Raw genomic sequence first — 23,618 nt, forward strand, 5'->3', positions numbered from 1 at the left:
TTATGCCGGAGAAAACTCTCCCCTAACCCAGCACGGACGGCAAGCACAATATGTTAGCATCACTTAAGCCCCCAAGCCCGGCCAGGACATGCACGATACATACCAAAAGGATATGCCAAAAGAGTCCCAATTGTGCTGTGTGTGTGTGACTACTTAAGCCTCATCATACGCGTTTTAATGCCCATCATCGTTGGCCAATATCCAGTGGCTCGTCATTATGCCCAGAACCAGGTCTTCTGTTCGTGTCCGTGTCCGTGCCCCTGTAAGGGCCTACACACACACACACACACAGACATCTCTCTCTGTGGGCTGTTGCTGTCCGTTCAGTGCAATTATTTCGTGCATTGTTCAAGGATTGTTCGCAGAAATTTCTCTTTTTCACATGCGACTAGTGTTGTCAGGGGATTTCGAAATACTCCCAGCCACACACACGCACACAATGAGAGCACCGGAGTGGCCAGAGCGAGAACGGAAATGGCAACAATGCTCCTCGGTTTCTGCTGAGGTCTGCTTCTGTTCGCATTGTAAACAATTGACCAGGGATGGGGGGTGGTGTGGGCTTCGGGTCTGCAGGATTACGCACCAGTTTACAAGATGCGCCTGGGCCACTTAATGATTTCCACTTATGCATCGCAGACATCATCATCACCGGCAGCGTCCCTCTCCACCAAAAGTGGGCCTGTGCCGCTGGCCAAAGTGCATTCAAGGCTTACATCAAGTGCCGGCACTGTCCTCTCCTCTGCTGTTGCTAATCTATATGTAAATTTTGCAGCACAACAGTTTCGCAGTAACCGAAATCGAAGTGGTAAATACCTTGGAAGATCTCTGTCCGGGAACACCCAGCCATGACGTCAGGCAAAGTGTTTGACAAATGGCTTAAAAGGGCTAAGACAAAAAACCATACAAGAGTGAGTGCCAGGGGGGGAGAAAGCTGACAACATACTAAAAACGTTGACAAAGTGTGTGTTGGCAAGTGTCAGGCCCAGACCCGGGCCCAGACCCGGGCACGCACATCCTTTGCATATGTGGCTAAGTGCGCGTGAAAGATAAATAATCATGTGATATCATCAGCACGAGTCGGGCGTTGGGAACGCCAAAAATTAATTTCATACATTTTAAAATTTCAATTTATTTTGCTCTGCACGAACGCGCAGCGTCTTCAGGCAGACAATGCCGCTGCCAAAGCCCCCCCACACAACCCCCACCCACCCCCATTCAAAGCCCAACCCTCCGCATGTGTCGTGTCCTCCTTTGGCTTTTGTTTTTCTTCTGCTCGTCCTTTTTTCACACTTGTCACTTGCATTTTTGACATTTCTGTTAGTCAAATGGGCAGCGGATGGAGCGGATGGAGTCCGGAGTACGTAAGGACACAAGAGTGATGACTGAGCGAAGAAAACTGTGCAGGCAGGGGCAGGGGCTGGGCCCCGGGGCGGTATATGTCAGGTCCTTAATTAATTATGTGTATGCAGCAACCATTGCAATGACAGTGCCTGTAAAGTGCAGCTCTCTTTCTCTCGCACAAATCACATTAACCTTAAAGACCGGCACTCTGTTGTTGGATCATTGCGAAAGATTTCCGTCCGCTGTAAGTACAGTAACAGTTAATGCAAAAATATCTTTGATTGGATGATGGATGAGAGAATTAGTAGGGTTTATCTAGGCAGATGACAGTTATTTATTTTAGTTTCAATTTTCGTCGAATTGGGCATCGTTTCTCCTTTTATAATTTAATTTAACAAACAGAATGAGGGCCTAAGATGTGTCAGGTGTTGGCATTGCATTCCCAAGCATTCCAATTGATCTGCTTACCCCTTACCAATTGCCCATAAGTCTCCAATCAACTGATTCGAGGTAATCCTAGCAAAATATAGACCTTCCTTCACGTAGGCCTTTACAGAATCGCAAAAGACATCGAAAATGTTCTCTTTGATGAACAAGAGCGTAAGAGCGTAAGAGCTTTCCATTCCCAAGCATTCCAATTGAACTAATTGTCTCTACCAATAAGTCTCTAAGTGATCCCAGGTATTCCCATCTAAATATAGGCCCACCTTCAGAGTCTTAGTCAGAAACGCTCCTGGAAATATTAAACCAAGAAAGAAGACATCGAAAATGTTCTCTTCGATGAAATCGTTCCATTCCTAAGCATTCCAATTGATCTAATTGTCTCTACCAATAAGTCTCGAACTGATTCCAGGCATTCCCATCAATATATAGACCCACCTTCACAGTCTTACCCAGAATCGCTCCTGGAAATATTCAAAAATATGAGAAGACATCGAAAATGTTCTCTTTGATGAAATCTTTCCATTCCTAAGCATTCCAAGTGATCTAACTGTCTCTTCCAATAAGTCTCCAGCTGATCCCAGGTATTCCACTCAAAATATAAAGCTACCTTCACAGTCTTAGCCATAAAAGCTCGTAGAAATATTCAAAAATATGAGAAGACATCGAAAATGTTCTCTTTGATGAAATCTTTCCATTCCTAAGCATTCCAAGTGATCTAATTGTCTCTACTAATAAGTCTCGAACTGATTCCAGGCATTCCCATCAACATATAGACCCACCTTCACAGTCTTAGCCAGAAACGCTCCTGGAAATATTCAAAAATATGAGAAGACATCGAAAATGTTCTCTTTGATAAAATCGTTCCATTCCTAAGCATTCCAATTGATCTAATTGACTCTACCAATAAGTCTCCAGCTGATCCCAGGTATTCCAATCAAAATATAAAGCTACCTTCACAGTCTTAGCCATAAAAGCTCCTAGAAATATTCAAAAATATGAGAAGACATCGAAAATGTTCTCTTTGATGAAATCTTTCCATTCCTAAGCATTCCAAGTGATCTAACTGTCTCTACCAATAAGTCTCGAACTGATTCCAGGCATTCCCATCCACATATAGACCCACCTTCACAGTCTTACCCAGAATCGCTCCTGGAAATATTCAAAAATATAAGAAGACATCGAAAATGTTCTCTTTGATGAAATCGTTCCATTCCTAAGCATTCGAATTGATCTAATTGACTCTACCAATAAGTCTCCAGCTGATCCCAGGTATTCCACTCAAAATATAAAGCTACCTTCACAGTCTTAGCCATAAAAGCTCCTAGAAATATTCAAAAATATGAGAAGACATCGAAAATGTTCTCTTTGATGAAATCTTTCCATTCCTAAGCATTCCAAGTGATCTAATTAAATCTACCAATAAGTCTCCAGCTGATCCCAGGTATTCCAATCAAAATATAAAGCTACCTTCACAGTCTTAGCCATAAAAGCTCCTAAAAATATTCAAAAATATGAGAAGACATCGAAAATGTTCTCTTTGATGAAATCTTTCCATTCCTAAGCATTCCAAGTGATCTAATTGTCTCTACCAATAAGTCTCCAGCTGATCCCAGGTATTCCAATCAAAATATAAAGCTACCTTCACAGTCTTAGCCATAAAAGCTCCTAGAAATATTCAAAAATATGAGAAGACATCGAAAATGTTCTCTTTGATGAAATCTTTCCATTCCTAAGCATTCCAAGTGATCTAATTGTCTCTACCAATAAGTCTCGAACTGATTCCAGGCATTCCCATCAATATATAGACCCACCTTCACAGTCTTAGCCAGAAACGCTCCTGGAAATATTCAAAAATATGAGAAGACATCGAAAATGTTCTCTTTGATGAAATCGTTCCATTCCTAAGCATTCCAATTGATCTAATTGACTCTACCAATAAGTCTTCAGCTGATCCCAGGTATTCCAATCAAAATATAAACCTACCTTCACAGTCTTAGCCATAAAAGCTCCTAGAAATATTCAAAAATATGAGAAGACATCGAAAATGTTCTCTTTGATGAAATCGTTCCATTCCTAAGCATTCCAATTGATCTAATTGACTCTACCAATAAGTCTCCAGCTGATCCCAGGTATTCCAATCAAAATATAAAGCTACCTTCACAGTCTTAGCCATAAAAGCTCCTAGAAATATTCAAAAATATGAGAAGACATCGAAAATGTTCTCTTTGATGAAATCTTTCCATTCCTAAGCATTCCAAGTGATCTAATTGTCTCTACCAATAAGTCTCGAACTGATTCCAGGCATTCCCATCAATATATAGACCCACCTTCACAGTCTTACCCAGAATCGCTCCTGGAAATATTAAAAAATATGAGAAGACATCGAAAATGTTCTCTTTGATGAAATCTTTCCATTCCTAAGCATTCCAAGTGATCTAATTGTCTCTACCAATAAGTCTCGAACTGATTCCAGGCATTCCCATCAACATTTAGACCCACCTTCACAGTCTTAGCCAGAAACGCTCCTGGAAATATTCAAAAATATGAGAAGACATCGAAAATGTTCTCTTTGATGAAATCGTTCCATTCCTAAGCATTCCAATTGATCTAATTGACTCTACCAATAAGTCTCCAGCTGATCCCAGGTATTCCACTCAAAATATAAAGCTACCTTCACAGTCTTAGCCATAAAAGCTCCTGGAAATATTCAAAAATATGAGAAGACATCGAAAATGTTCTCTTTGATGAAATCGTTCCATTCCCAAGCATTCCAAGTGATCTAATTGTCTCTACCAATAAGTCTCGAACTGATTCCAGGCATTCCCATCAACATATAGACCCACCTTCACAGTCTTAGCCAGAATCGCTCCTAGAAATATTCAAAAATATGAGAAGACATCGAAAATGTTCTCTTTGATGAAATCGTTCCATTCCTAAGCATTCCAATTGATCTAATTGACTCTACCAATAAGTCTCCAGCTGATCCCAGGTATTCCAATCAAAATATAAAGCTACCTTCACAGTCTTAGCCATAAAAGCTCCTAAAAATATTCAAAAATATGAGAAGACATCGAAAATGTTCTCTTTGATGAAATCTTTCCATTCCTAAGCATTCCAAGTGATCTAATTGTCACCAATAAGTCTCCAGCTGATCCCAGGTATTCCAATCAAAATATAAACCTACCTTCACAGTCTTAGCCATAAAAGCTCCTAGAAATATTCAAAAATATGAGAAGACATCGAAAATGTTCTCTTTGATGAAATCTTTCCATTCCTAAGCATTCCAAGTGATCTAATTGTCTCTACCAATAAGTCTCCAACTGATCCCAGGTAATCCCATCAAAATTTAGACCTTTCTTCACAGTCTTAGCTTGAATCGCTCCTGGAAATATCCAAAAATAGGGGAAGACATCGAAAATGTGCTCTTTGATGCAAGCGTTCTATTCCCAAGCATTCCCAATTGATCTAATTGCCTCCACGCTGCCTTTAGCCATCAATCTCAAATCAAGGGAACCCAGATCCACCCTTCCCCTAGTTCTACCAAAAATACACCCCCACAGTGTCTTGGCCGGTGAGGGGAAAACTTTTTATAGCTTTTTGATTAGTTTCTGACCCGAAAAATACCCACTGGGACGACTCTCCCGGCCCCGAGACGTACCCCAGAGAAGTCAATTTAAATTAAAAGAAACACGCGGAGCTGCATATTGAAATGTCCCTCTCGACTGGGGGGCGAGGAGGTGCTGTGGTAGGGACCTTAGGGAGTTGGACGACACGTAACAAAAGTTAAATTGCAGGTATTTAAGCATTTTATACAAAATTCATCATCATCATCTGGCACTGCGAGTTAATAAAGAGCAGGTATATAGGGTGTCCCCTCCCGTCCCGTCCCCCCGACTGGCTGGAGCACTTTCGTGTGCATTATTTAGCACCGTGGAAAAGTTCATAACTGCGCTACGCTCGTGAATTGTAATTTTTCTTTCAGCGCTTTCATTACTCCATCACTCGGCAGAAGAGAAAAAGCGAGCGAGGGAAAACTTTCTCCCTGCATCGGTCTGCGAGCCATTTATTATGCCATGAAATTTGAGCTAAAGCAACGGGTTGCAGGGAGTCCTTTTCCTCCTTCCTCCTACTTCCTACTTCAGTTTTATTATTTTCAAGTTAATGTTCATTTATGGTGGTTACACCTCGACTTTTCGCTGCTTTTGTTTAATTAGACGGTGTGGATTTTATTCAGGGGGGTGGAGAAAGGGGGAGAATGAGAATGGCGGAAGACGCCACCAGCTTTTAGCATTAGGAAGCCAAGTTGTTTGTGTTTAATTGCGGAAAATGGTAGAGTAAATTCGCTTAAGAAACGTGGAAAACGGGGAGAACGAGCTGAACGGGGGGAGGTGTGGAAAGTTGGAGCCCCCCTTCTGGTGGGTAGGTGTTTGGGTTCTACCATTTCATTCCGGAGTATCGATTGTTTAATGAAAATTGGAAGCTTTCGTAGGCTTCTGGATTCTGGGGACCGACTCAGCAGAGCTCAAGGCAGCGATGCCGGAGAGCCAGATGATGCTTTTCTCAGAGGCGAAAGATATCTAGGTGTATGCTTAGTCCTTGCTATAGCCTATCCCTATCTTATCCCTTAAACAGCCTTAAGAAATATCTTCTTAAATTTCGATTTCCAAAGACTTTCCACCTCATTTGCTGGCACAAAAATCATGGCACGCACACCGCATGCCTCCCCGTTGGCCAAATCGATACCCAACGACCTTGACTAAAGCTCTGCCTGGAACATAAAGAGCACGTGCTGTCAACTGTGTCAAGTTCCGCCCACATTGCCAAGGAGGAGACTGTTGCCGCTGCTCCCTAAACGAATTCCATTGTCAAGGTCGCACGCACAAAAAGCCACCCACCCACCCACACGACGAAGCAGGGAATGCCGGCCGGCATGGCCTTGGAAAAGCTTTACCCGGGTAGGAGCACACACGGCCTTGGCCATGGCCTTGAAGCGACGATGCCCCTAGTAACAAGGAAGTGGAAAAACTCGTTGGGGGTGGCGGGTGGGGCTCGATTGGCATTTCGGTTCTGCTCCCTCGGAATCTTTTTCTAAAATGTAACAACTTGAATGGCATTTATGTAGGGGACCCATCCACCAGGGGTGTAGCATCCAAGGGGGGTCTAGGGAGAATAATACGCGTCCCAACCCATGGATAAAATGGTCTGCCCCTTGGTTGGGCCCCCCCCTTTGGTTAGCTACACCCCTGCCTGTGTGGCAAAAACTATCCAGGAAATGCTTATCCTAATGGATGAGCTGCAGTTCTCAAAGCCACTTGGGGGAGACACCAAACACACTCCAAGGTCGCAGCTGGAGCTGATTCTGATTCTGATTTAGTTTGAAGGTCAACCCCATTAGGGTATCCCTTGGGGTGGGTCAAGTTGAAGGTTGGGCCTGGACTTGGGTTGGGCTTGGACTTAGGAAAAGCATTGCTTAAGCATTGGGGCTCCCTCTTTGGAAAAGGTTGAAGTTGAAGGAGGTTTGGCTCTCGAAGGGAATTCTGGGTTGAAGGAGGTTCTGCAGCAGTATTTATTGAAGAAAGTATTCCAGATTTAAAGAGTAGCGGCAAGGACCGCGGCTCTTCTTCTTTTCCGCCAGGAGGCGCACACTGCACGAGGAAAAGTGTGAAAGAGAGAGAGAGAGAGAGAGAATGAGTTCTAGAGCACAAAAAGGTCTGTCTTAAAGGTTTGACTAAGGAAAGTGAACACGGATACTCGTATATTTCAAAGAAATATCAACAGTAAAGCTAGGAACTTCCAAACAATTGTTGATTCAAGCAAGCGACTCGAATTTCGAACTTCCCCGCCGGAGTGCGCCCGCAGTAAACCCCTCTTTCGAGTTCGACTTTGGACTTCACGCAGGCGTTTCTCAGTCTTACGTTACGTTTGACGTAAGGCTCTCTCTCTATCAACGCTCTCTCGCTTCCTAGGTGCCCTCCGCTCTCCTCTGCCGCGACAAAGCAAAGGTAACGCGACTTTCCGCTTTGGGGTGGCGGGCAGGCCGACTGTCTGGGTGTCGGGGTGGTTGTGCCCGCTGGTGGTGTGAGGGTCTGTGGTTGGTGGTTCAATTGGTTGGCTGTTGGCATAAACAAAGCGCCCGGGGGGTGGGTGACATTTACCATTTGCCACAGAGAGCGACAGAGAGAGAGCGCGCGCGCTGCACAGAGGGCGGGCAGGAGCGAGCCGCAGCTCAGCTATTTTATAAATGCGAGTGCCGTCAGGATGTCGACATTCAGTCCACGCTAAACCCTCGACAAGGCAACAGCCCAGTGCACCCGGAAGCGAATTTCCACGAGCAGAAAGTTTCGTCGAAAAGCGTACAAGTTTTCCCGCCAAATGTGACACTTCTATATAAATATATTTTTTTTTTGGAAACAACAAAAGAAAACAGACAAATCTGAAAAGCTGGAAAAGTGCATCAAGTGAAGCGAGAGATAAATTCGAAAGATATTCAATAAACAATGGCCATTGCATATTTCATACCCGACCAGGCCCAACTGCTGGCCAGAAGCAATCAGCAAAGTGCTCAACAGGCCGCCGCCTCAACAGGAGCCGTGCCCCAGCAGCAGCAGCCAGGACAACAGCCAGGACAGCAGGCAGGACAACAACAGGCAGGACAACAGGCACCGCAGCCGCAGACGAGTCAGCAGCGACAGCAACGTCCCCAGTTCCGTGCCAACATATCCGTGCCTCTGGGCCGGCAGCAGGGAGCCATGAGCATGTCCGAGTTCGGCTGCTGGGACCTTCTGGCCCAGATCTTCTGCTATGCCCTCAGAATCTACAGCTACAACTCCAGCCAGCGCCGGCCCACGGTCATTCAGATCTCCTTCGAGATCAGGAGCGGCGGCCAGGAGCAGCAGCAGCAGCAGCAGGAGGATCAGGAGGAGCACCAGCCGGATGCGACTGATGCCACAGGCAAGGGCAACTAAATGTCTCCCGGAAACGCCTGGCAACGGGGACGGGACGGTGGAACACTAAAGCGAGATTCTCTTTAGTTTCGGTGGCGGCAGGCTCAATCAAAGCGCATTGTGATTTTTTTTTTTTTTTGGGAATTGGACAGGACACGCGACGGTAGTGGAGTTTTGTAAAAAAAAGAAGAAAAAGAAAAAATTGGATATTTCCAAAAAATTAAAAGATTTGAAAATACAAATTTTTTTAACTATTTTTGAGAAGGAAAATTAATTAAGAGAGAGAGAGGGAGAGAGGAAAATTCAAAATTTGTCATCGATTTGCTGAAAGTGATATTTGATTGTTGGTTACTTTTTTTGGGTGTCAAATTTTCGGTTTTCAATTTTTGGAAAATAATTTTAAGGCAACGGTTTCCGGGCTTTTGGTTCAAAACAATTCTCAAACATTTTTTTTATACCAAGCAGTAATTACTCATAAATCATTAATCAGTGTCTACAAAAAAAATAAGGAATATTGTATACTCGTATAAGGTCCCCCCCCCCACACACACACACACCCACACACACACACACAAATATCGTATTCAACTATAAAAACTATTGTCAAATTTTTGCATTTCAACTACTTATAAAATACCATAAATATAGCGAATATACAACAACAACAAACAGAAGAAGAAAAAAAATAAACTATAGAGTACAGATCTACCATACAATACGGAACCAAACAGCAGAATAAAGATGCAACAGACAACAAAAGGACAACAAATCAATTGTACAAAATAGACTTAAGCAGACTTTAACAATTTTTTATATGTATACAAAAACAAAATATTAAAAATAATGAATGAATACAACAAAACTAAATGTCAATAAACTATTTGCAAGAGAGAACCGCCGAGAACAGAAGAAAGCCAAAAAGCTGAGGAAACCCCCCCGCGAAGAACAAATTACACACAACAACAACAAAAGAGAAGAGAGAATTTTTAAGCAATTTTGATACAATTAACACAAAACAACAAGAAAATATTTGAAAATTATTATTGATTTTAGCGAAATTCAAAATATTATTATTTCCATTTTTGGCATTGAAAATTAAATCATTATACGAAAAATTAATCGAATGTATAAATTAACATTTAAACACCACAATTTTTATATGAAACAAAAAACTTAAATTAAATACAATTTTATAAAAAAAAAAATATACACCCTTTATTTTATTTCAATTAAATGGGGAACAATTATTTTTTACAGATATTCCGTGAAAACTTAAATGTTCAGTGTCCATTGATAGTTTTGCATTTTTTTAAAGTGTAAAAAATGGTGAAAACTTAATAGAATATATTTAAAGACCCTCTTGAAATATTGGCTCGAAAAAGCACTTGGAAAAACCGCGATTTGTCATATATTTTTTTCAACAGCGGGTTTGCAGTTAGTCCTAAAAGTGATTGAAAATATTCAAATGCAGTGAATACTTTTGTGATTATTTCGAGAGTACATTTCTGAATATATTCCAGGCAGAATATTGCCTAAAAATTCAATTTTTTCCTATAGTTTGTGGTCGTTGATTGTGGAAAAGAAGAGCTGGTATTGGTGGATTTTATTCGGAGCTTAAATAATAAATTATGGAGCGGTTGGTGGCGTGTCTCAAGTTATCAAAAGGAGGATTTTTCGGTAGCAATCAGCAGGGGCATGAAATGGACCTTCCTTTTCCTTCGAGAGAGAGAGAGTTCTTTAACTCGTGCTGGCATCGAAAATAATATTATTTATTTATTCATTTTTCCGCAACGGAATCAAATAATCCTTAACTGGCTTAGTCTGATCTTATTTCTATCTGAAATAATAATAATAATTATTAAATAAATAATTACAAAGAGGTATTAATAATCAAAGGCATCTATTTTGCACTGAATTCAGACAAGAACCAGTTTTTTCTTCTTTCGAAAGTTTAAAGATTGTAAAACAATTAGAACCGAAATTTCCGGAATAAAGTGAACAGAAATACATATTTTTATGTGCAATTTGTAAAAGAAAACGTCCGACTACAGGAAATGTATAGGCTATAATATTTTTTACTTGTTTCAAAAGGAAGGCCATATTTGTCCCCTAACCCTTTGGGGCGGCGAACAAACGATTCATTCATCCAACCAGCCATCCAGCGAAAGCAAACATTTAGCGATCTTAATCGTGAAAACCAATATGTCACCTTTAAAGGGAAAAACACAGAGCACTTTCCCGTTGTGTCATGCCAGGCACACTCCCCAAGCAAAAGGGTTAAACGGGTTACGCTTAACCGCAGATCAGAGTCTTGGTCGCAAAATACCGCGAGTCATCGGGGTCGTGGTCGTGGTCGTACACCCCCCGAGAACCCATTTAACCCCAGTAGCAGACAACAAAAAAGTGTAACATCTGTGGAAGGAAACGATCTGCGGCGCCAGATACGTTCGCGCCAGTCAAATAATAATTATGCAAACCTTTCGGGCCGCTAATTTGCCGCCTATCTTAATTTAAATCGCGCTCAAAAGCGCAGTGAAACACATACAAAAAAAAATATTGTTTAATTGTCGTGACATGACAATAAGCGACCCTGGAAATTAGGGTACTTTCCACAAGGCTCGCTCGGGGGAACCTCGTCCTTTTTTTTTGCGTGCTTGATTTTTTGGCAACGATAAGCGAGGCCTAAATTATAGGGTATGCAAATGCTCTTACTTGGGTGTCGGGTCGGTCGCGTGTCCGCTAGGCTGCTGCCTTTTGTACACGAATTCTTTTTAGCGCCTGCCCCGACAGAGACACAGTTTATGATAACATATTTGTAGTTAATTTAGTTAAATTAGTAGCGCATATGTTGGGCGGTGGGGCACAGGTTGTTGCACGGCATGGAACTGTAGAGTTTTAGCCAAAGGCAAAAGACATTATAATCGAATGGTTTTAAATAGATTTAAACAGAGAAATTGTGAAAAAAAAGATGTTTTCACTCACATACAAAAATATTTGATTCAAGTATATTTTAAAATTAAAATTCATATATTTAAAATTTAAAATAAATCGAATTTACATTTAAAATATTTTCGACCGTTGTATGAGTGGCTCTAAGAGTAACAGCAAACAAATACATAATTGTATTTGTGATAATATTTCATAATCAAATGTAAATTAAATAAAAAAAAATTATTAAAAAAAAATAACTAAATAATAAAAAAACATAAAAAAAATAATAATAATAATAAATAAATACAAAAAACATATATAAAAAAAAAATGAAAAAAATATAATAATAATAAATATATAAAAACATAATAATAATAAAAAAATAAAATACAAAAATATTTATTATTAAAAATTGCAATATCATGAACTGTTTCTCTTGCTCCGAACGATGATATCTGACCATCTTCATTTTAGCGCATGATAATAGGAATCAATCAGCACCAATCAGCACTTTTGGATGAGCGAAACATTCAGACTTAGCCAGATATCGGCTCGTGACAAAGAAAAGAAGTGGATGTAAAATAAATACATTTCATAGGGACTCGTAAATAAAATATTCTTAGATATTCTTTGATTAGATACAATTTTTTACCTACCCGTTGAATATATTAGGTATATTTCACACTAAAATCCAAGTTTCTTTTTACGAGTTTAAAGCATATTTGTAGCAACTGAGTAGGCGCTGATATATACGTTATAGTGTGCTTTTATTTGAAATTGGAAAATGAGGTAGGAATTTTTCGACCCGAGAACTTTTAACATCTTAGAGCACCTTGGAAGCAGAGGGTCTCCGAGCAGCAATGGCCAGCGGTTCGGACGATAGCAGCGACGAGATCGAAGACGACTTAATCGATGAAAACCGTCAGATACTGAAATCAATTGACAGCTTTGAAGACCAATACAAGACATACAGACCGAAGGACGCTGAAGAAAATGAAAATAGTGCAAATATAGGACCGATCCAGTCTTGTCCGTATTCAAACGCATCGAAGGAACGTTCGGACAAATCGAAGCGCACGAGTAGGCATTTGTAAGTGGCACATTCGTTGTCTGTCTGTTGTATTCAACATTGTATTGTAATATCGAGTTCTCTGGACTTGTAGCCTAAATTATCGCATAGCTTCGGGGCAGGGGCAGCAGCAGCAGCAGCAGCAGAGCACCGTCATGGCCCATCAGGGCTATAGCTTCAGTGAATGTGAGACCCTCTTATCCGTATCGCAGGGAAAGACAGCCCCTAACCGCATCGTATTCCCTCCAAACTAGATCCCATCTGTAGAAACAGCTCGTGTGCACAGATGGAGAACGACTCCTACATGTCTCAGAGCGAGAGCTGCTTCTGGGCCGCCGAGGCCGGAGGCAACAGCCGGCCACTGCCCGAAAGCGGCTCGCGATCGGACGACACCATTGTCAATCGTCCGGGTGTGTGCGCCACATCAGGCGGCGAGGAGCAGTCGGACATCTCGGCCCAGTGCTCGTGCATGGGCTCCTGCTGTTGCTGTCGAATGCCAGAGCCGATTGGCCCCGGACAGGAGCTGGCGTCGCCGGGTCCCATGACCTTTGCGCCCTTTCCGTTCATGCCCATGGGCATGCCCATGTTTTGCCCAGGAAACGGCGGGCCTGCAGGTGGGATGTACGCCATGCCAGCCTCAGCGAATGGGATGTACGCCATGCCAGCCTCAGCGAATGGGATGTATGCCATGCCAGCCTCAGCGAATGGGATGTATGCCATGCCAGCAGCAGCACCGGCAGCAGCAGCAGCCATGGAAATGGATCAGGATGCAGTGGCAGGACGTGGTACGGCGAGCCAGGCGCCAAGTAATTCCGAGGTCAACAGCAGCTACAACAACGCTGGACCCTCGCCGAGTGGCTACTCGGGCATGTCAGACAATGCTGCTCAGCCTTCAGCCCCGATGGGCAGCTATCCGGTAATGCCCGGGGCCTACCATCCGTCCATGGCTGGGCCCGGCGCCGACCAGAACTCGCAGGGCCCTGATGCTGCTGCCGCCTACGATTATGTGCAAAAGTATAACCAAAGTATTCAGCAGTTTTTGGCCACGGCCGAGCAGAACGCTCAGCAGTCCTTGGCCCAGGCCCAGGCTCAGCATGCCAATCCACAGGTGTTCAACAATCTCCAGCCAGGTATGCCGCAAGGCCTTGCCCCCGCCGGTGCTATGGGAGCTCAGCCATATTATCCGGGCCTTCAGGAGGGCTTCGCCAATAGCTCGATGGGCCCACAACAATACTTACCCAATGCCATGTCGATGGGGATGCCGTCCATGCAGCCCACAGCCCTCTATGGCATGAATTCAGCCAGCAGCAGCAGCAGCAGCAGCAGCAGCAGCAGCAGTGCCTACTACGGCTCGCAAGGGCTCTCGGCGGGCGGCGCCTTCAACGATTCTCTGCAGACCCAAACGGTGTACTCCACGGACTATAAGCCCTTTGCGGCACAGGGCAATAATTTCAATCACTTTCCCAACGGCATAGACATTGGCTTGCCAGCCGATTCCTGTCCGGCCTACGGCTCCGTGGGCCCTGTGCCGGGACCTGGTGCCGGTGTCCCGCCTGAGATGTGCAGCCAGCTCTATGGCATGGGCATGGGCATGGGCATGGGCATGGGCATGGATGTGGGCAACAACTCAGCCTATCCCCTCAGTCAAATGAGGTGAGATATTATGGTATATTTTGTAGAAGATTTCCTTACTATACCCGGCCTGGTCTTTCAGCTATGCGAGCTATCCCTGTGAGATGCCGATGCCGGGGGCACCGTCTGCCGGTGGCTATCTTCCCTCGTTCAATATGTCTGGCAAATCAATCTAGATTGAAAGAAACCTCTTAATTCTCACCGAAAAACTCTCTAAAATGCCATCGGGGTCACCAGAAGCCACTCAAAGCCACACAGCAAATATTTCTCTAACTAAATTCAATTCAAAATCAATGTAAATCGAAATTTTCTGCTCAAAAATACAAAATAGGCAAATAGAAAATTGTCTTGAGACAATTTATATACATCGGGGTCACCAAAGCCGCCCAGAGCTATAATTTCAATTGCAAAAAGCTGAGCAAAGCCATTAACCCCTCGTGAAAGCCCTCACAGAACCTGAACTTCTTGTGGCATGCACTTTAAGTCAAAGCTAATTACAGTTGGCCAGAGCCCGGGCCCGAGTCTATTGATTTTAGCAGTAAAGTACACTAACCCATGAAAGAACACACACACACACACACACCCCTCGGCCGCGCACACAACCAACATTTGCTGACCCACTTTCCACCCACTAGCCGGAAAAGGGTCGGACAAACAACGCCTACGAATGCGAAATTCTAGAAAAGTGGGACACAAGTGAAACGCAATATGGCCACAAACGGAGCTCCCTTAAAGATACAGATATCCCGCCCACATGAGGCTTGTGTCGAGGAAGCGCCAAATCAAATATCAAAGTGCCCGACACTGAGAGCTTCGCCAGCCAGTTAATTGTTTGATGTTTAAGACCGTGGCAAAGGCAAAGCCTTCTTCAGATTGTGGTATTGACATTTACTATGGGTTTCATTAATCTTGGCCAGGAGTGGAAAGACCTAAACTAAAATCAAAAAAAGAAAGAATAAAAATAAAGAACGTTTGTCAACACCCACAAAACCGCAGGAGGTCGGTGGAATGCAGGGGATTTTTTTCGAAAAAATAAAGAACCTTTGAGAAATGAAATGATTTGAACAGACAAGAGTACGGCAACACCTTAAATTAGTGGAAAAGAAGTCATTCCGAGAGGTAACTCCTTCGATTCCTATGGACAGATTGAAGGCGAATATGATTAATGATCCATTGGGAATTTGTTTGACCAGAGCTGCAACAATTGCGCTTCATTATCCGAACCGAACGACCATCGAACGGCAGTCAATTACCGGGCAGTCGACAGACTCGTTTCTCTCTGTTTTTATCCCATGAACAGGCCCAAACCCAGGCCCATACCCAGGCCCAAACCCACTCCTATGGCTATCCATAGATCGGGTGTTGTTGTCAATGTCCTGCTGCGCTATTATTTGTCTTGTGTGTGTGCGTGTGAGAGACGGTATAAATTGCTGTACGCCACTTTTGGGTCATTAACAAAATTGAAAGAAGGTAGAAGGCAGAAGACCGACCAGCGACCTCCCATTAAATCAGTGCCACCTATTTTGGTAGCTCCATGGGAGGCTTACGCTCCATGGGTGATGTGGAGCAGAGAAAGCGAGCTTCTAATTCTAAACAAAAATCAAGCAAAAAAAAGAATAATAATAATTAATTAATTAATAAATATATCTTAAACCTATTTGAAGGTTCATGAATTGTGTAAGTGCTCTCCAATAACCCTTTTTCCAAGCCAACAACTCAATCCGGGGTAGAGAGAGAGAGAGAGGCAGAGGCGGCACGAGAATGGCTCGCTTCTTACCCAAGGACATGGGATTTAATCAAGGGCATGTGACTTCAAGTAGGTAGCAGGCAAATGTCCAGGCAAGACAATAAAGAAGAAAGGAGACCAAAAAGGGATCAGAGTTTACGCGATTGCCTTTCACTTCGGAAGGAAGGACGTGCGGACGGTCGGAGAGAAATCAAAGCGTTACAAATTTGCCAGGCACGGAGACCCTGTGATACTTTCACTAAGCGAGGGATACACGGACACGGATTAGAGGGCAGGCACGTGACAGAGCCCGGCCCGGCCCGGCCCGGCCAGCCAGACCTTTGTCTTGTATCGAAAGCCGATTATGGCCAGGGTCGGGCCCGTAGGCGATTTACACTTCATTATTATGAGTTATGACCCCGGAGTGCCATCAAGGACAATGGAATGGTCGGGCGGGCTGGTCAGACTACTCGTCGACTGGTCGACTGGTCATCGCTTAATTATGTCACTCTTTTTGGGCGAAAGTTATTAATTTCTCCTTTCTCTCCGCCCGATTCCATGCAAATCGATTTGTCGCTCGTCTCCATATCGATATCGTTCGACATCTGAAGGCTGTGACCAATTCCGGACACGCGCCGCCAACAGATCAAAGTGAGGAAAATTCAACAGAGGGGGAGGGATGGTTCGGTCTCATCCCATCCCCATACCATATCCCTATGCAAATCAAACAAAAACAAATTCAATAAATGTGCTTGGACATAGGTCAATGGCTGCCACTTAGTCGAATGTCAATGGCTGTCTGCTTAGCCTGGGAACATTTATCCCCGCATCGGATTCGAGTTCTCTTTGCCTCAAAGAACCTCCAACTGACAGTCGGACAGATGTGGATGGGCAGATCAAGTATGACAAGGATTGGGCTAGTCAGTCTTACCTCAAAGTGTGTTCCGAAACGGAACTGAAACTCGTCTCCCATAATCGTTAAAAGAACTCTTTAATTGATTTTTCGAAAGCCAAAATAAAATTCATACGCAATGCATTTTTAAAAAAATTTTTTATGAATGAAGTCGGCCCTAGACAATATTTGGGTATTATTATTGATGGTTTTCACAGTCTATAGAGGAGGTATAAGACTACATATTATCACTCAAAAACGCTTTTAATATAATTTTGAATTTTATTCCAATGAAAATGATTGAAGTGATAATTTTTCTTAACTGAAAACATTTTGATTTTAGGAAAACAAATTCCCAAAAAGTGGAATTTAAATAGAATTTAATATTTTTAAATTTAATTTATTTGGAGGATTTTTATTTAATTTTTTTTTTTTATAAAGAAGGAACTATTTTTAAATTTAATATATTTGGAGGATTTTTATATTTTTTTTGATAAGGAATATTTAAAGAACTTCTTTATTTCAAATATTTGGATAAAACACGAGTTGAGCTCCATAGATCCATATAGGTAGTATATAGGATCTCACACTGAAGAGTCCTGGCATCTTTCTCACGGAGTTTAAAGTCGATTCCAGCGCCCTTCCACTTCATAAATTCCCTTCAAAACGACACGAAGAACCCTTTGGCTAAGTGGCAACACATCAAGGGGGGACCATCGTTGGGCGTTGCAAATTGGCCGACGGCAAATTACACACACCAACTGCTTGCAAGAAATTTGCAAACAATATTGATTTCGTAGCTATCAAAATAAAAATTAATCAATGCACTTAAAAGTGAAAAACAAAAATAAAGAAGCAAACTCAATGACGTGGAAAGGTGTGTTGCGGGGAGGGAAAGGAAACGAAACGAAACCCTTTTTATAAAAAAAAACCCTCCCTCTCCGGGACTTTAAAGTACTTCACTAATTTATAACTTATGACCTCTATGCCCATGGACAATTTTCCATGCCACTACAAAGCAGAGCAAAAAGCCAAAATTTGACATGAGTGGCGGTCGGTTGCATAAACCATAATCATTGTACATGTGTGTGTGTGTGTGTGTATGTAACGTAACCCCTTCTTCAGATCCCCTACGAAAATAAACCCTTCAGCCGGGACATGTGTGTGTGTGTGTGTGTGTGCACCCTCCTCGCGCACATGTCAGCAAGGGAATTAATCGAAGAGAAGTGATTTATTTAGCGCTCGGACAGACGCAACGCTTCAATGACCCAAAGGAAAAAGGGTTATGCTATGCTATTCCTCCGTCTCCAGCGTTTTCAATTCGCACCCAAATCAAATTTAAACTGTTTTCAAAACTGCACCGAGAACAGTTACGGTTGCCTCTCCCTCCCTCTCTCTCTCCCTCTCCCTCTTTCTGGCTGGGCCACCAAAGGGTTGGTGTTGGTCCCTCTGCACTTTTTTTTTTCTTTTTCTTTTGGTTAATTTTGGGTTTTTTACTGTGTGAAATTTTGTTGCCTATTGCACTTTTTTTCTCCTTAAATTCACACTGCATTTTATAGAGAGAGAGAGAGAGGGGATGTTGTGAGCGGCTCCTTTCAAAATATTTATGACTTTTTGCTCTTTATGGTTTTTCTTCGAGATTTGATTGATTCGACAACATTCCCATGTTGTGATGCATTCAATTTGCAGTAAATTTGCAGCAATTAATAAAATCGAAAAATCGCCAAAAACCATAAAAAAAAAGGTATACAAAATTTTTTTATTGTGGGAACTTTCCCACAGAACAGCTGCAAGCCTGCCAGGGAAACGAAGCTGAGAATATTCTTAAAAACTCTCAAGATACAAGCTGAAACGGTAGGATTTATGTGGTTTATTTTTCCATAAAAAACTTAGCAAAATGTTGGAGGAAATCAAAGAAAAACACGTAAGAAGTGAAGCAAAACGGAAAAACTTACCGGTTGTCGTAATGGAATATTATTTGCATTTAGGTACACGATCAAATTGACCAGCCGCCTGCTGAATAAATTATGAAATTCGGCACACCACACGCTTTGGAAAAGGGAAGGGGGGGGACTGGAAGCAGAGATAAGAGTGCAGCGGCGCGGGCGGCTCAGAGCTTCGTCGAAAACGAGAGCGAATGACCAAGAACATGATGAAATTATGGGCACGCTCTCGCTATGCGATTTCTTTTCGGTAACTTCGTTTGAGAAAGAGAAGCGCAGCAGAGCAGCGTAGCGTAAGACAGAGGAGTGCAGCAGAGGAGCGCAGCAGAGGAGCGCAGCGTAAGAGAGGGGAGCGCAGCAGAGGAGCGTAGCGTAAGACAGAATAGCGCAGCAGAGGAGCGCAGCGTAAGAGAGTGGAACGCAGCAGAGCAGCGTAAGCTAGCCAAAGCTCGGTTTGCAGATCGGTCTTCGTTTCTCCTCGTCTCCCTCCCCACTTCCCACAGCAAAGACCGAAAGCGAAAATGTGCGGCCGAGCAAGAGCATAAGCATGTAGCTTTCTAGATCACTGAGTTAATGTAGGTCAGGGCCTCTCTCACTCTCACTCTCGCTTTCGTTCGCTGTTGTTAACATCAACATGCCTCTGTTCTGTTAGCTCGCTGCAGAGATTTGCAAACTGCGCTGTTGCTGCGCTGCCGCTCACGTACACACGTGTCGATCAGTGGCTGGCACCAAAGCAAAGCTCCGTTTTGCCTATAAAAGCAAAGAAAAAAACGTGAACAAGTGCGTGGCTACCTCTGGAGAATGCAGTATGGACGATTATAAATGTCCACGGTTAACCTTTTTTCTTTCAAAAATAAACTACAAAAACTCCAGCCAAAATAATATTTAATATTTTATATACTATATTATGTTGTATATTGAATCGCCCTTCCAATCAAATATTTCATTCAATGCCAGGCGCTACTTTATGAACCTTTACTAAACGGCATAGCACATTTGTAACCCTTTAGGTGTGACCCCGACCTACTGGCGTATCCGGCCGCCCTGCCCCTACCTGAACTAATAGGCGTGCGGCGTGCAATGTGCTGCATGCCACCGACTTTCAAAGAGAAATTGCATTTTGCGAAACTCAATTGGGTGGAACTAATTTCTTGGATGATCGCCAAAGCTGTGCTGCTGCCGCTGCTGCGTTGGCGTTGATTTTCCTTTCGATTTTGACATATTTATTTGAACCGACGACCCTTTTCCAGAGGCGCAACCAATTGTTGGCTCTTTGTGGTGTTTACGGGCACTCGAAAAATCCTTATCACATATCCATATCCCTGACCAAAGGCCACTCTTTAAACGAGGCCTAATGACATCCGTTGCGAGGCAGGCAGCCAGACAGTAGAAGTCCATTTATTGTTTTTCATTTCCTAATCGGGGCGGCATGTGTGTGTGTGTGTGTGTGTGTGTGTGTTAGAGCCTTGTGTGTGGTTAAGGGTTGGCCCTTCCGCCGCGAAGCGATCAAAATTTACGATAAATGCTTTAAAAATTCTATACACCTCACAATGGGAACAAAGAAGTTTTTCATTCTGCCGTTAAGTGAGCATGGCCAACTGGATTTGTTAGAGATCATAAATTGTCCAACATGAAAATAGATTAGATGACATCATATGTGTGGAGTGCGAGTGCCCTTTGTGTTGCCCCGCAAACATTCACATGTGAAGGAGTTCGATATGTTTTGGGGGGTAGATTTCTTAAGGGAATAACTGCACCTGCTTGCAATGAGGGGTGGGGTAGGTGGGGACAAATCTCTGCCGCAAATTTGTAAGCAATTATTTGTATAGGCAAAAAAAAAAAGAAGAAAGCCAACCATCATCAATCTCTGTCTCTACTCATAAAAGCGCATGCATTTAAATTAGACATTTAAGCCAACACTCTCTCTACCCCCACCACCCCCACCCGTACCCCATCGAAGGTGGGGAGCCAGAGAGAAGTGTCAGGAGCAGGACTCCCCGTCCGGGAAACGCTTAATAGGATTTTTACAATTTTTACTATTTTCCTTGCGGCAGTCGACAGTCGACAGTCGGCAGTCGCTACTGGTTACCAGTCGTCGCTCCTTTCGCTCCTTTCTATTCACTCTCTCTTTTTTTAATTTCCCAAAAAAAGGGTTTGAAAAATGCCAGCAGAGCGCACCCCTGGGTCGCACTGGAAATTCTTTTACACTTTTGTCTTTCTTTTTTTTTTTCGTCGCTGTTGTTAGACACACAGGATATGGTTATTCCTGTTCCTGTTGTTAGGGTTTCATGCACCGCATAACATTAAAATTCAGATTTTGATTGATCATCCTGCCGGCGAGCGGAGGGAGGGGAGGGTATGGTGGAACGCCGCGAAGCGGAGGAATTTCAATTGATGGAACGGGAAGGGAATTCTCATTCCGATGTTGGACTCTGCTCAGAGTTTGTTTAAAGCTTGTTCCGACACTTTCGTAAATTGGTTAATGCTGAGCAAAGACAGACACTCGAGATCTGACCTGAAGTAGGGTCTATATTTATTAAATTATTTATGTATTTATTTAAAAGTGATAAGCTAATTCTAAAACTTAGCTCGGGCTTCGGAGGACTACGGCTTTTATCTATTTTTTTTTAAAATCACATATTAATATTTTCTTGGAACTTTAATCCTTATTTTTCTAGATATATTATTAAGTTTATCAAATTATTAATTTATTTATTTATTTAATACTGCACTGCCTTCGGAGGACTACGGCTAAATTTATTAAATTAATTTTTGTATTATATATTTTTCAATATATTTTCTTGGAACTTTAATCCATATTTTTTGTTAGATTTATTATTAAATTATTTAAATTATTAATTTATTTATTTAATACTGCACTGGCTTCGGAGGACTACGGCTAAATTTATTAAATTCATTTTTGTATTACATATTTTTCAATATATTTTCTTGGAACTTTAATCCTTATTTTTTGTTAGATTTATTATTAAATTTATTAAATGATTCATTTATTTATTTAATACTGCACCTTCTTCGTAGAACTACGGCTAAATTTATTAAATTAAGTTTTTTATTATATATTTTTCAATATATTTCCTTGGAACTTTAATCCTTATTCTTTGTTAGATCTACATACCTATACAAAAATATCCCATGGGTGTCCTTGGGTAAACACCAAGCACATCCTTTAGCCAATCAATCGAAATCCCTTTAAAGTGCTTCCGTATGCAAATATTGCTGCCTTGGAAGACGCGTCACGCAGACTAAACTTTCCCAGGAAAATTTACAAACATTTCAGCAAACTGTTTTCCACGTTTTTCGGCTTTCACCGAACCCACTTAAATATGCAGGGGCGCAGGGGTAGACGGAATTCGATTAGCAACAAATGCATATTGATGGAATAATTGAGCAATTCTAATGAACCACAACAACGGCAGGGGCAAACAAATTGCATTGGTTTTGGATCGGGATTCGGATTCGGATTCGGGATAAATGGAAGGGTTTTTTTTCTTTCCGAAGGAACCACAATATTTGCATGTGATTGACAACAGGGTTAATTGAGTGTGAGTGTCGCTGGGCATTGGTGGAAGCAAACAAACATTTATTGTAGTATTCTTGAACTATGATTTCGGTAACCCTTTTCCTTTTCCTATCCTTTTTTTTGGGTGGCTTTTGGGGGGTACAGTACAACCATTAATTCCACTGACAGGGTGAGATCCGTTCTGACTGATGATGGGGTGTTGAGTCAAGGTGAGAGATCTCCTCTGCCAGGCCCAAATGTCATTTCAATGAATATATAATTGGAAATTATGTGATTTTTTTTTTTTTTGCTTACTATTTTGTATTTGTTTTTTTGTTTCCATTTTTGTAAAATTTACATATTTTTTCGCTCTCTTTGGCAGATCCTCTACGTTAATTAATGATGCCTGCTGATATTTTGCATACGTGTTGGCTGGAATCATTAATCAGGCCTTCTAAGTAGCTGCTTGAACTCATTAACCCTTTTGTTCGCCGTACCCCCCGACAGAAGTTTTGTGTCTTATATAAATATTTGCATTGCCGCCAATCCATGAGAACGGAGAGATCTGCAACGCAATAAATGAACACAAAAAAAGAAAATAGACAGGAGAAAGCACAAAGAACACAGATATCCTTATTAATGATCCTGGACCTGGAACCTTTTCCGCACTTTTAATTAGTGGAAACCCCGAACCGCTGGGAAAACTCTCTCCCGCTCTGCCGCTCTCCCGCTCTCTCTCTCTCTGGGCCATATATCAAATATTTCTTGTATTCCTTTTGGCCTCCTATCAAGATGCCCATTAAGGCCAATAAGTGGGCTCTCATATTATGCCATATTTTCTAAATTGCTAAAAAACAAAAAACACAAGAAAGAAAAAAGAAAATGCAAGCGAAAACAAAGTTTTGTGGAAAAGTGCCAGCCGATAAACACGAATAAAACATTTGAGGTACATTATGTCAGGGCGTAAGAATTATTGGTTTCAGATTGTTTTCCCCAGATAAACCCCTGAATTATGGGGGCAAACGCAGCGGGCAATAAAAAAATATACGCGAGAGATGAATGCCATACAAAAAATATCTTTATCCGGGGGTTGCAAATCAAATGAAAATTCTGCCACTTTATTTTTGTAACTCACGTACAAAATATATGATTCTTTTGTGGGAGTTATCTTCCTCT

The 23,618-nt window shown here is 42.3% G+C and overlaps 2 protein-coding genes across 2 annotated transcripts; both read left to right on the plus strand.

The window, feature by feature from the left end:
- The first annotated feature begins 7,842 nt into the window (after positions 1-7,842).
- On the plus strand, positions 7,843-9,915 carry LOC108165515 (cell death protein Grim). The gene has a single exon (XM_017301571.2). The coding sequence runs from the start codon at positions 8,283-8,285 to the stop codon at positions 8,748-8,750; it is 468 nt and encodes a 155-aa protein (XP_017157060.1). The 5' UTR covers positions 7,843-8,282; the 3' UTR covers positions 8,751-9,915.
- A 2,480-nt stretch (positions 9,916-12,395) lies between these two features.
- Positions 12,396-15,397, plus strand: LOC108153640 (mediator of RNA polymerase II transcription subunit 1). Its single transcript, XM_017283743.2, has 4 exons — positions 12,396-12,750; positions 12,824-12,915; positions 12,984-14,382; positions 14,444-15,397. Exons 1-4 carry the CDS (start codon positions 12,521-12,523, stop codon positions 14,535-14,537), a joined length of 1,815 nt encoding a protein of 604 aa, XP_017139232.1. The 5' UTR covers positions 12,396-12,520; the 3' UTR covers positions 14,538-15,397.
- The last annotated feature ends 8,221 nt before the right edge of the window (positions 15,398-23,618 follow it).

The sequence above is a fragment of the Drosophila miranda genome, chromosome XR, assembly GCF_003369915.1.
Source record: "Drosophila miranda strain MSH22 chromosome XR, D.miranda_PacBio2.1, whole genome shotgun sequence".
In the NCBI taxonomy this organism is placed as follows: domain Eukaryota; kingdom Metazoa; phylum Arthropoda; class Insecta; order Diptera; family Drosophilidae; genus Drosophila; species Drosophila miranda.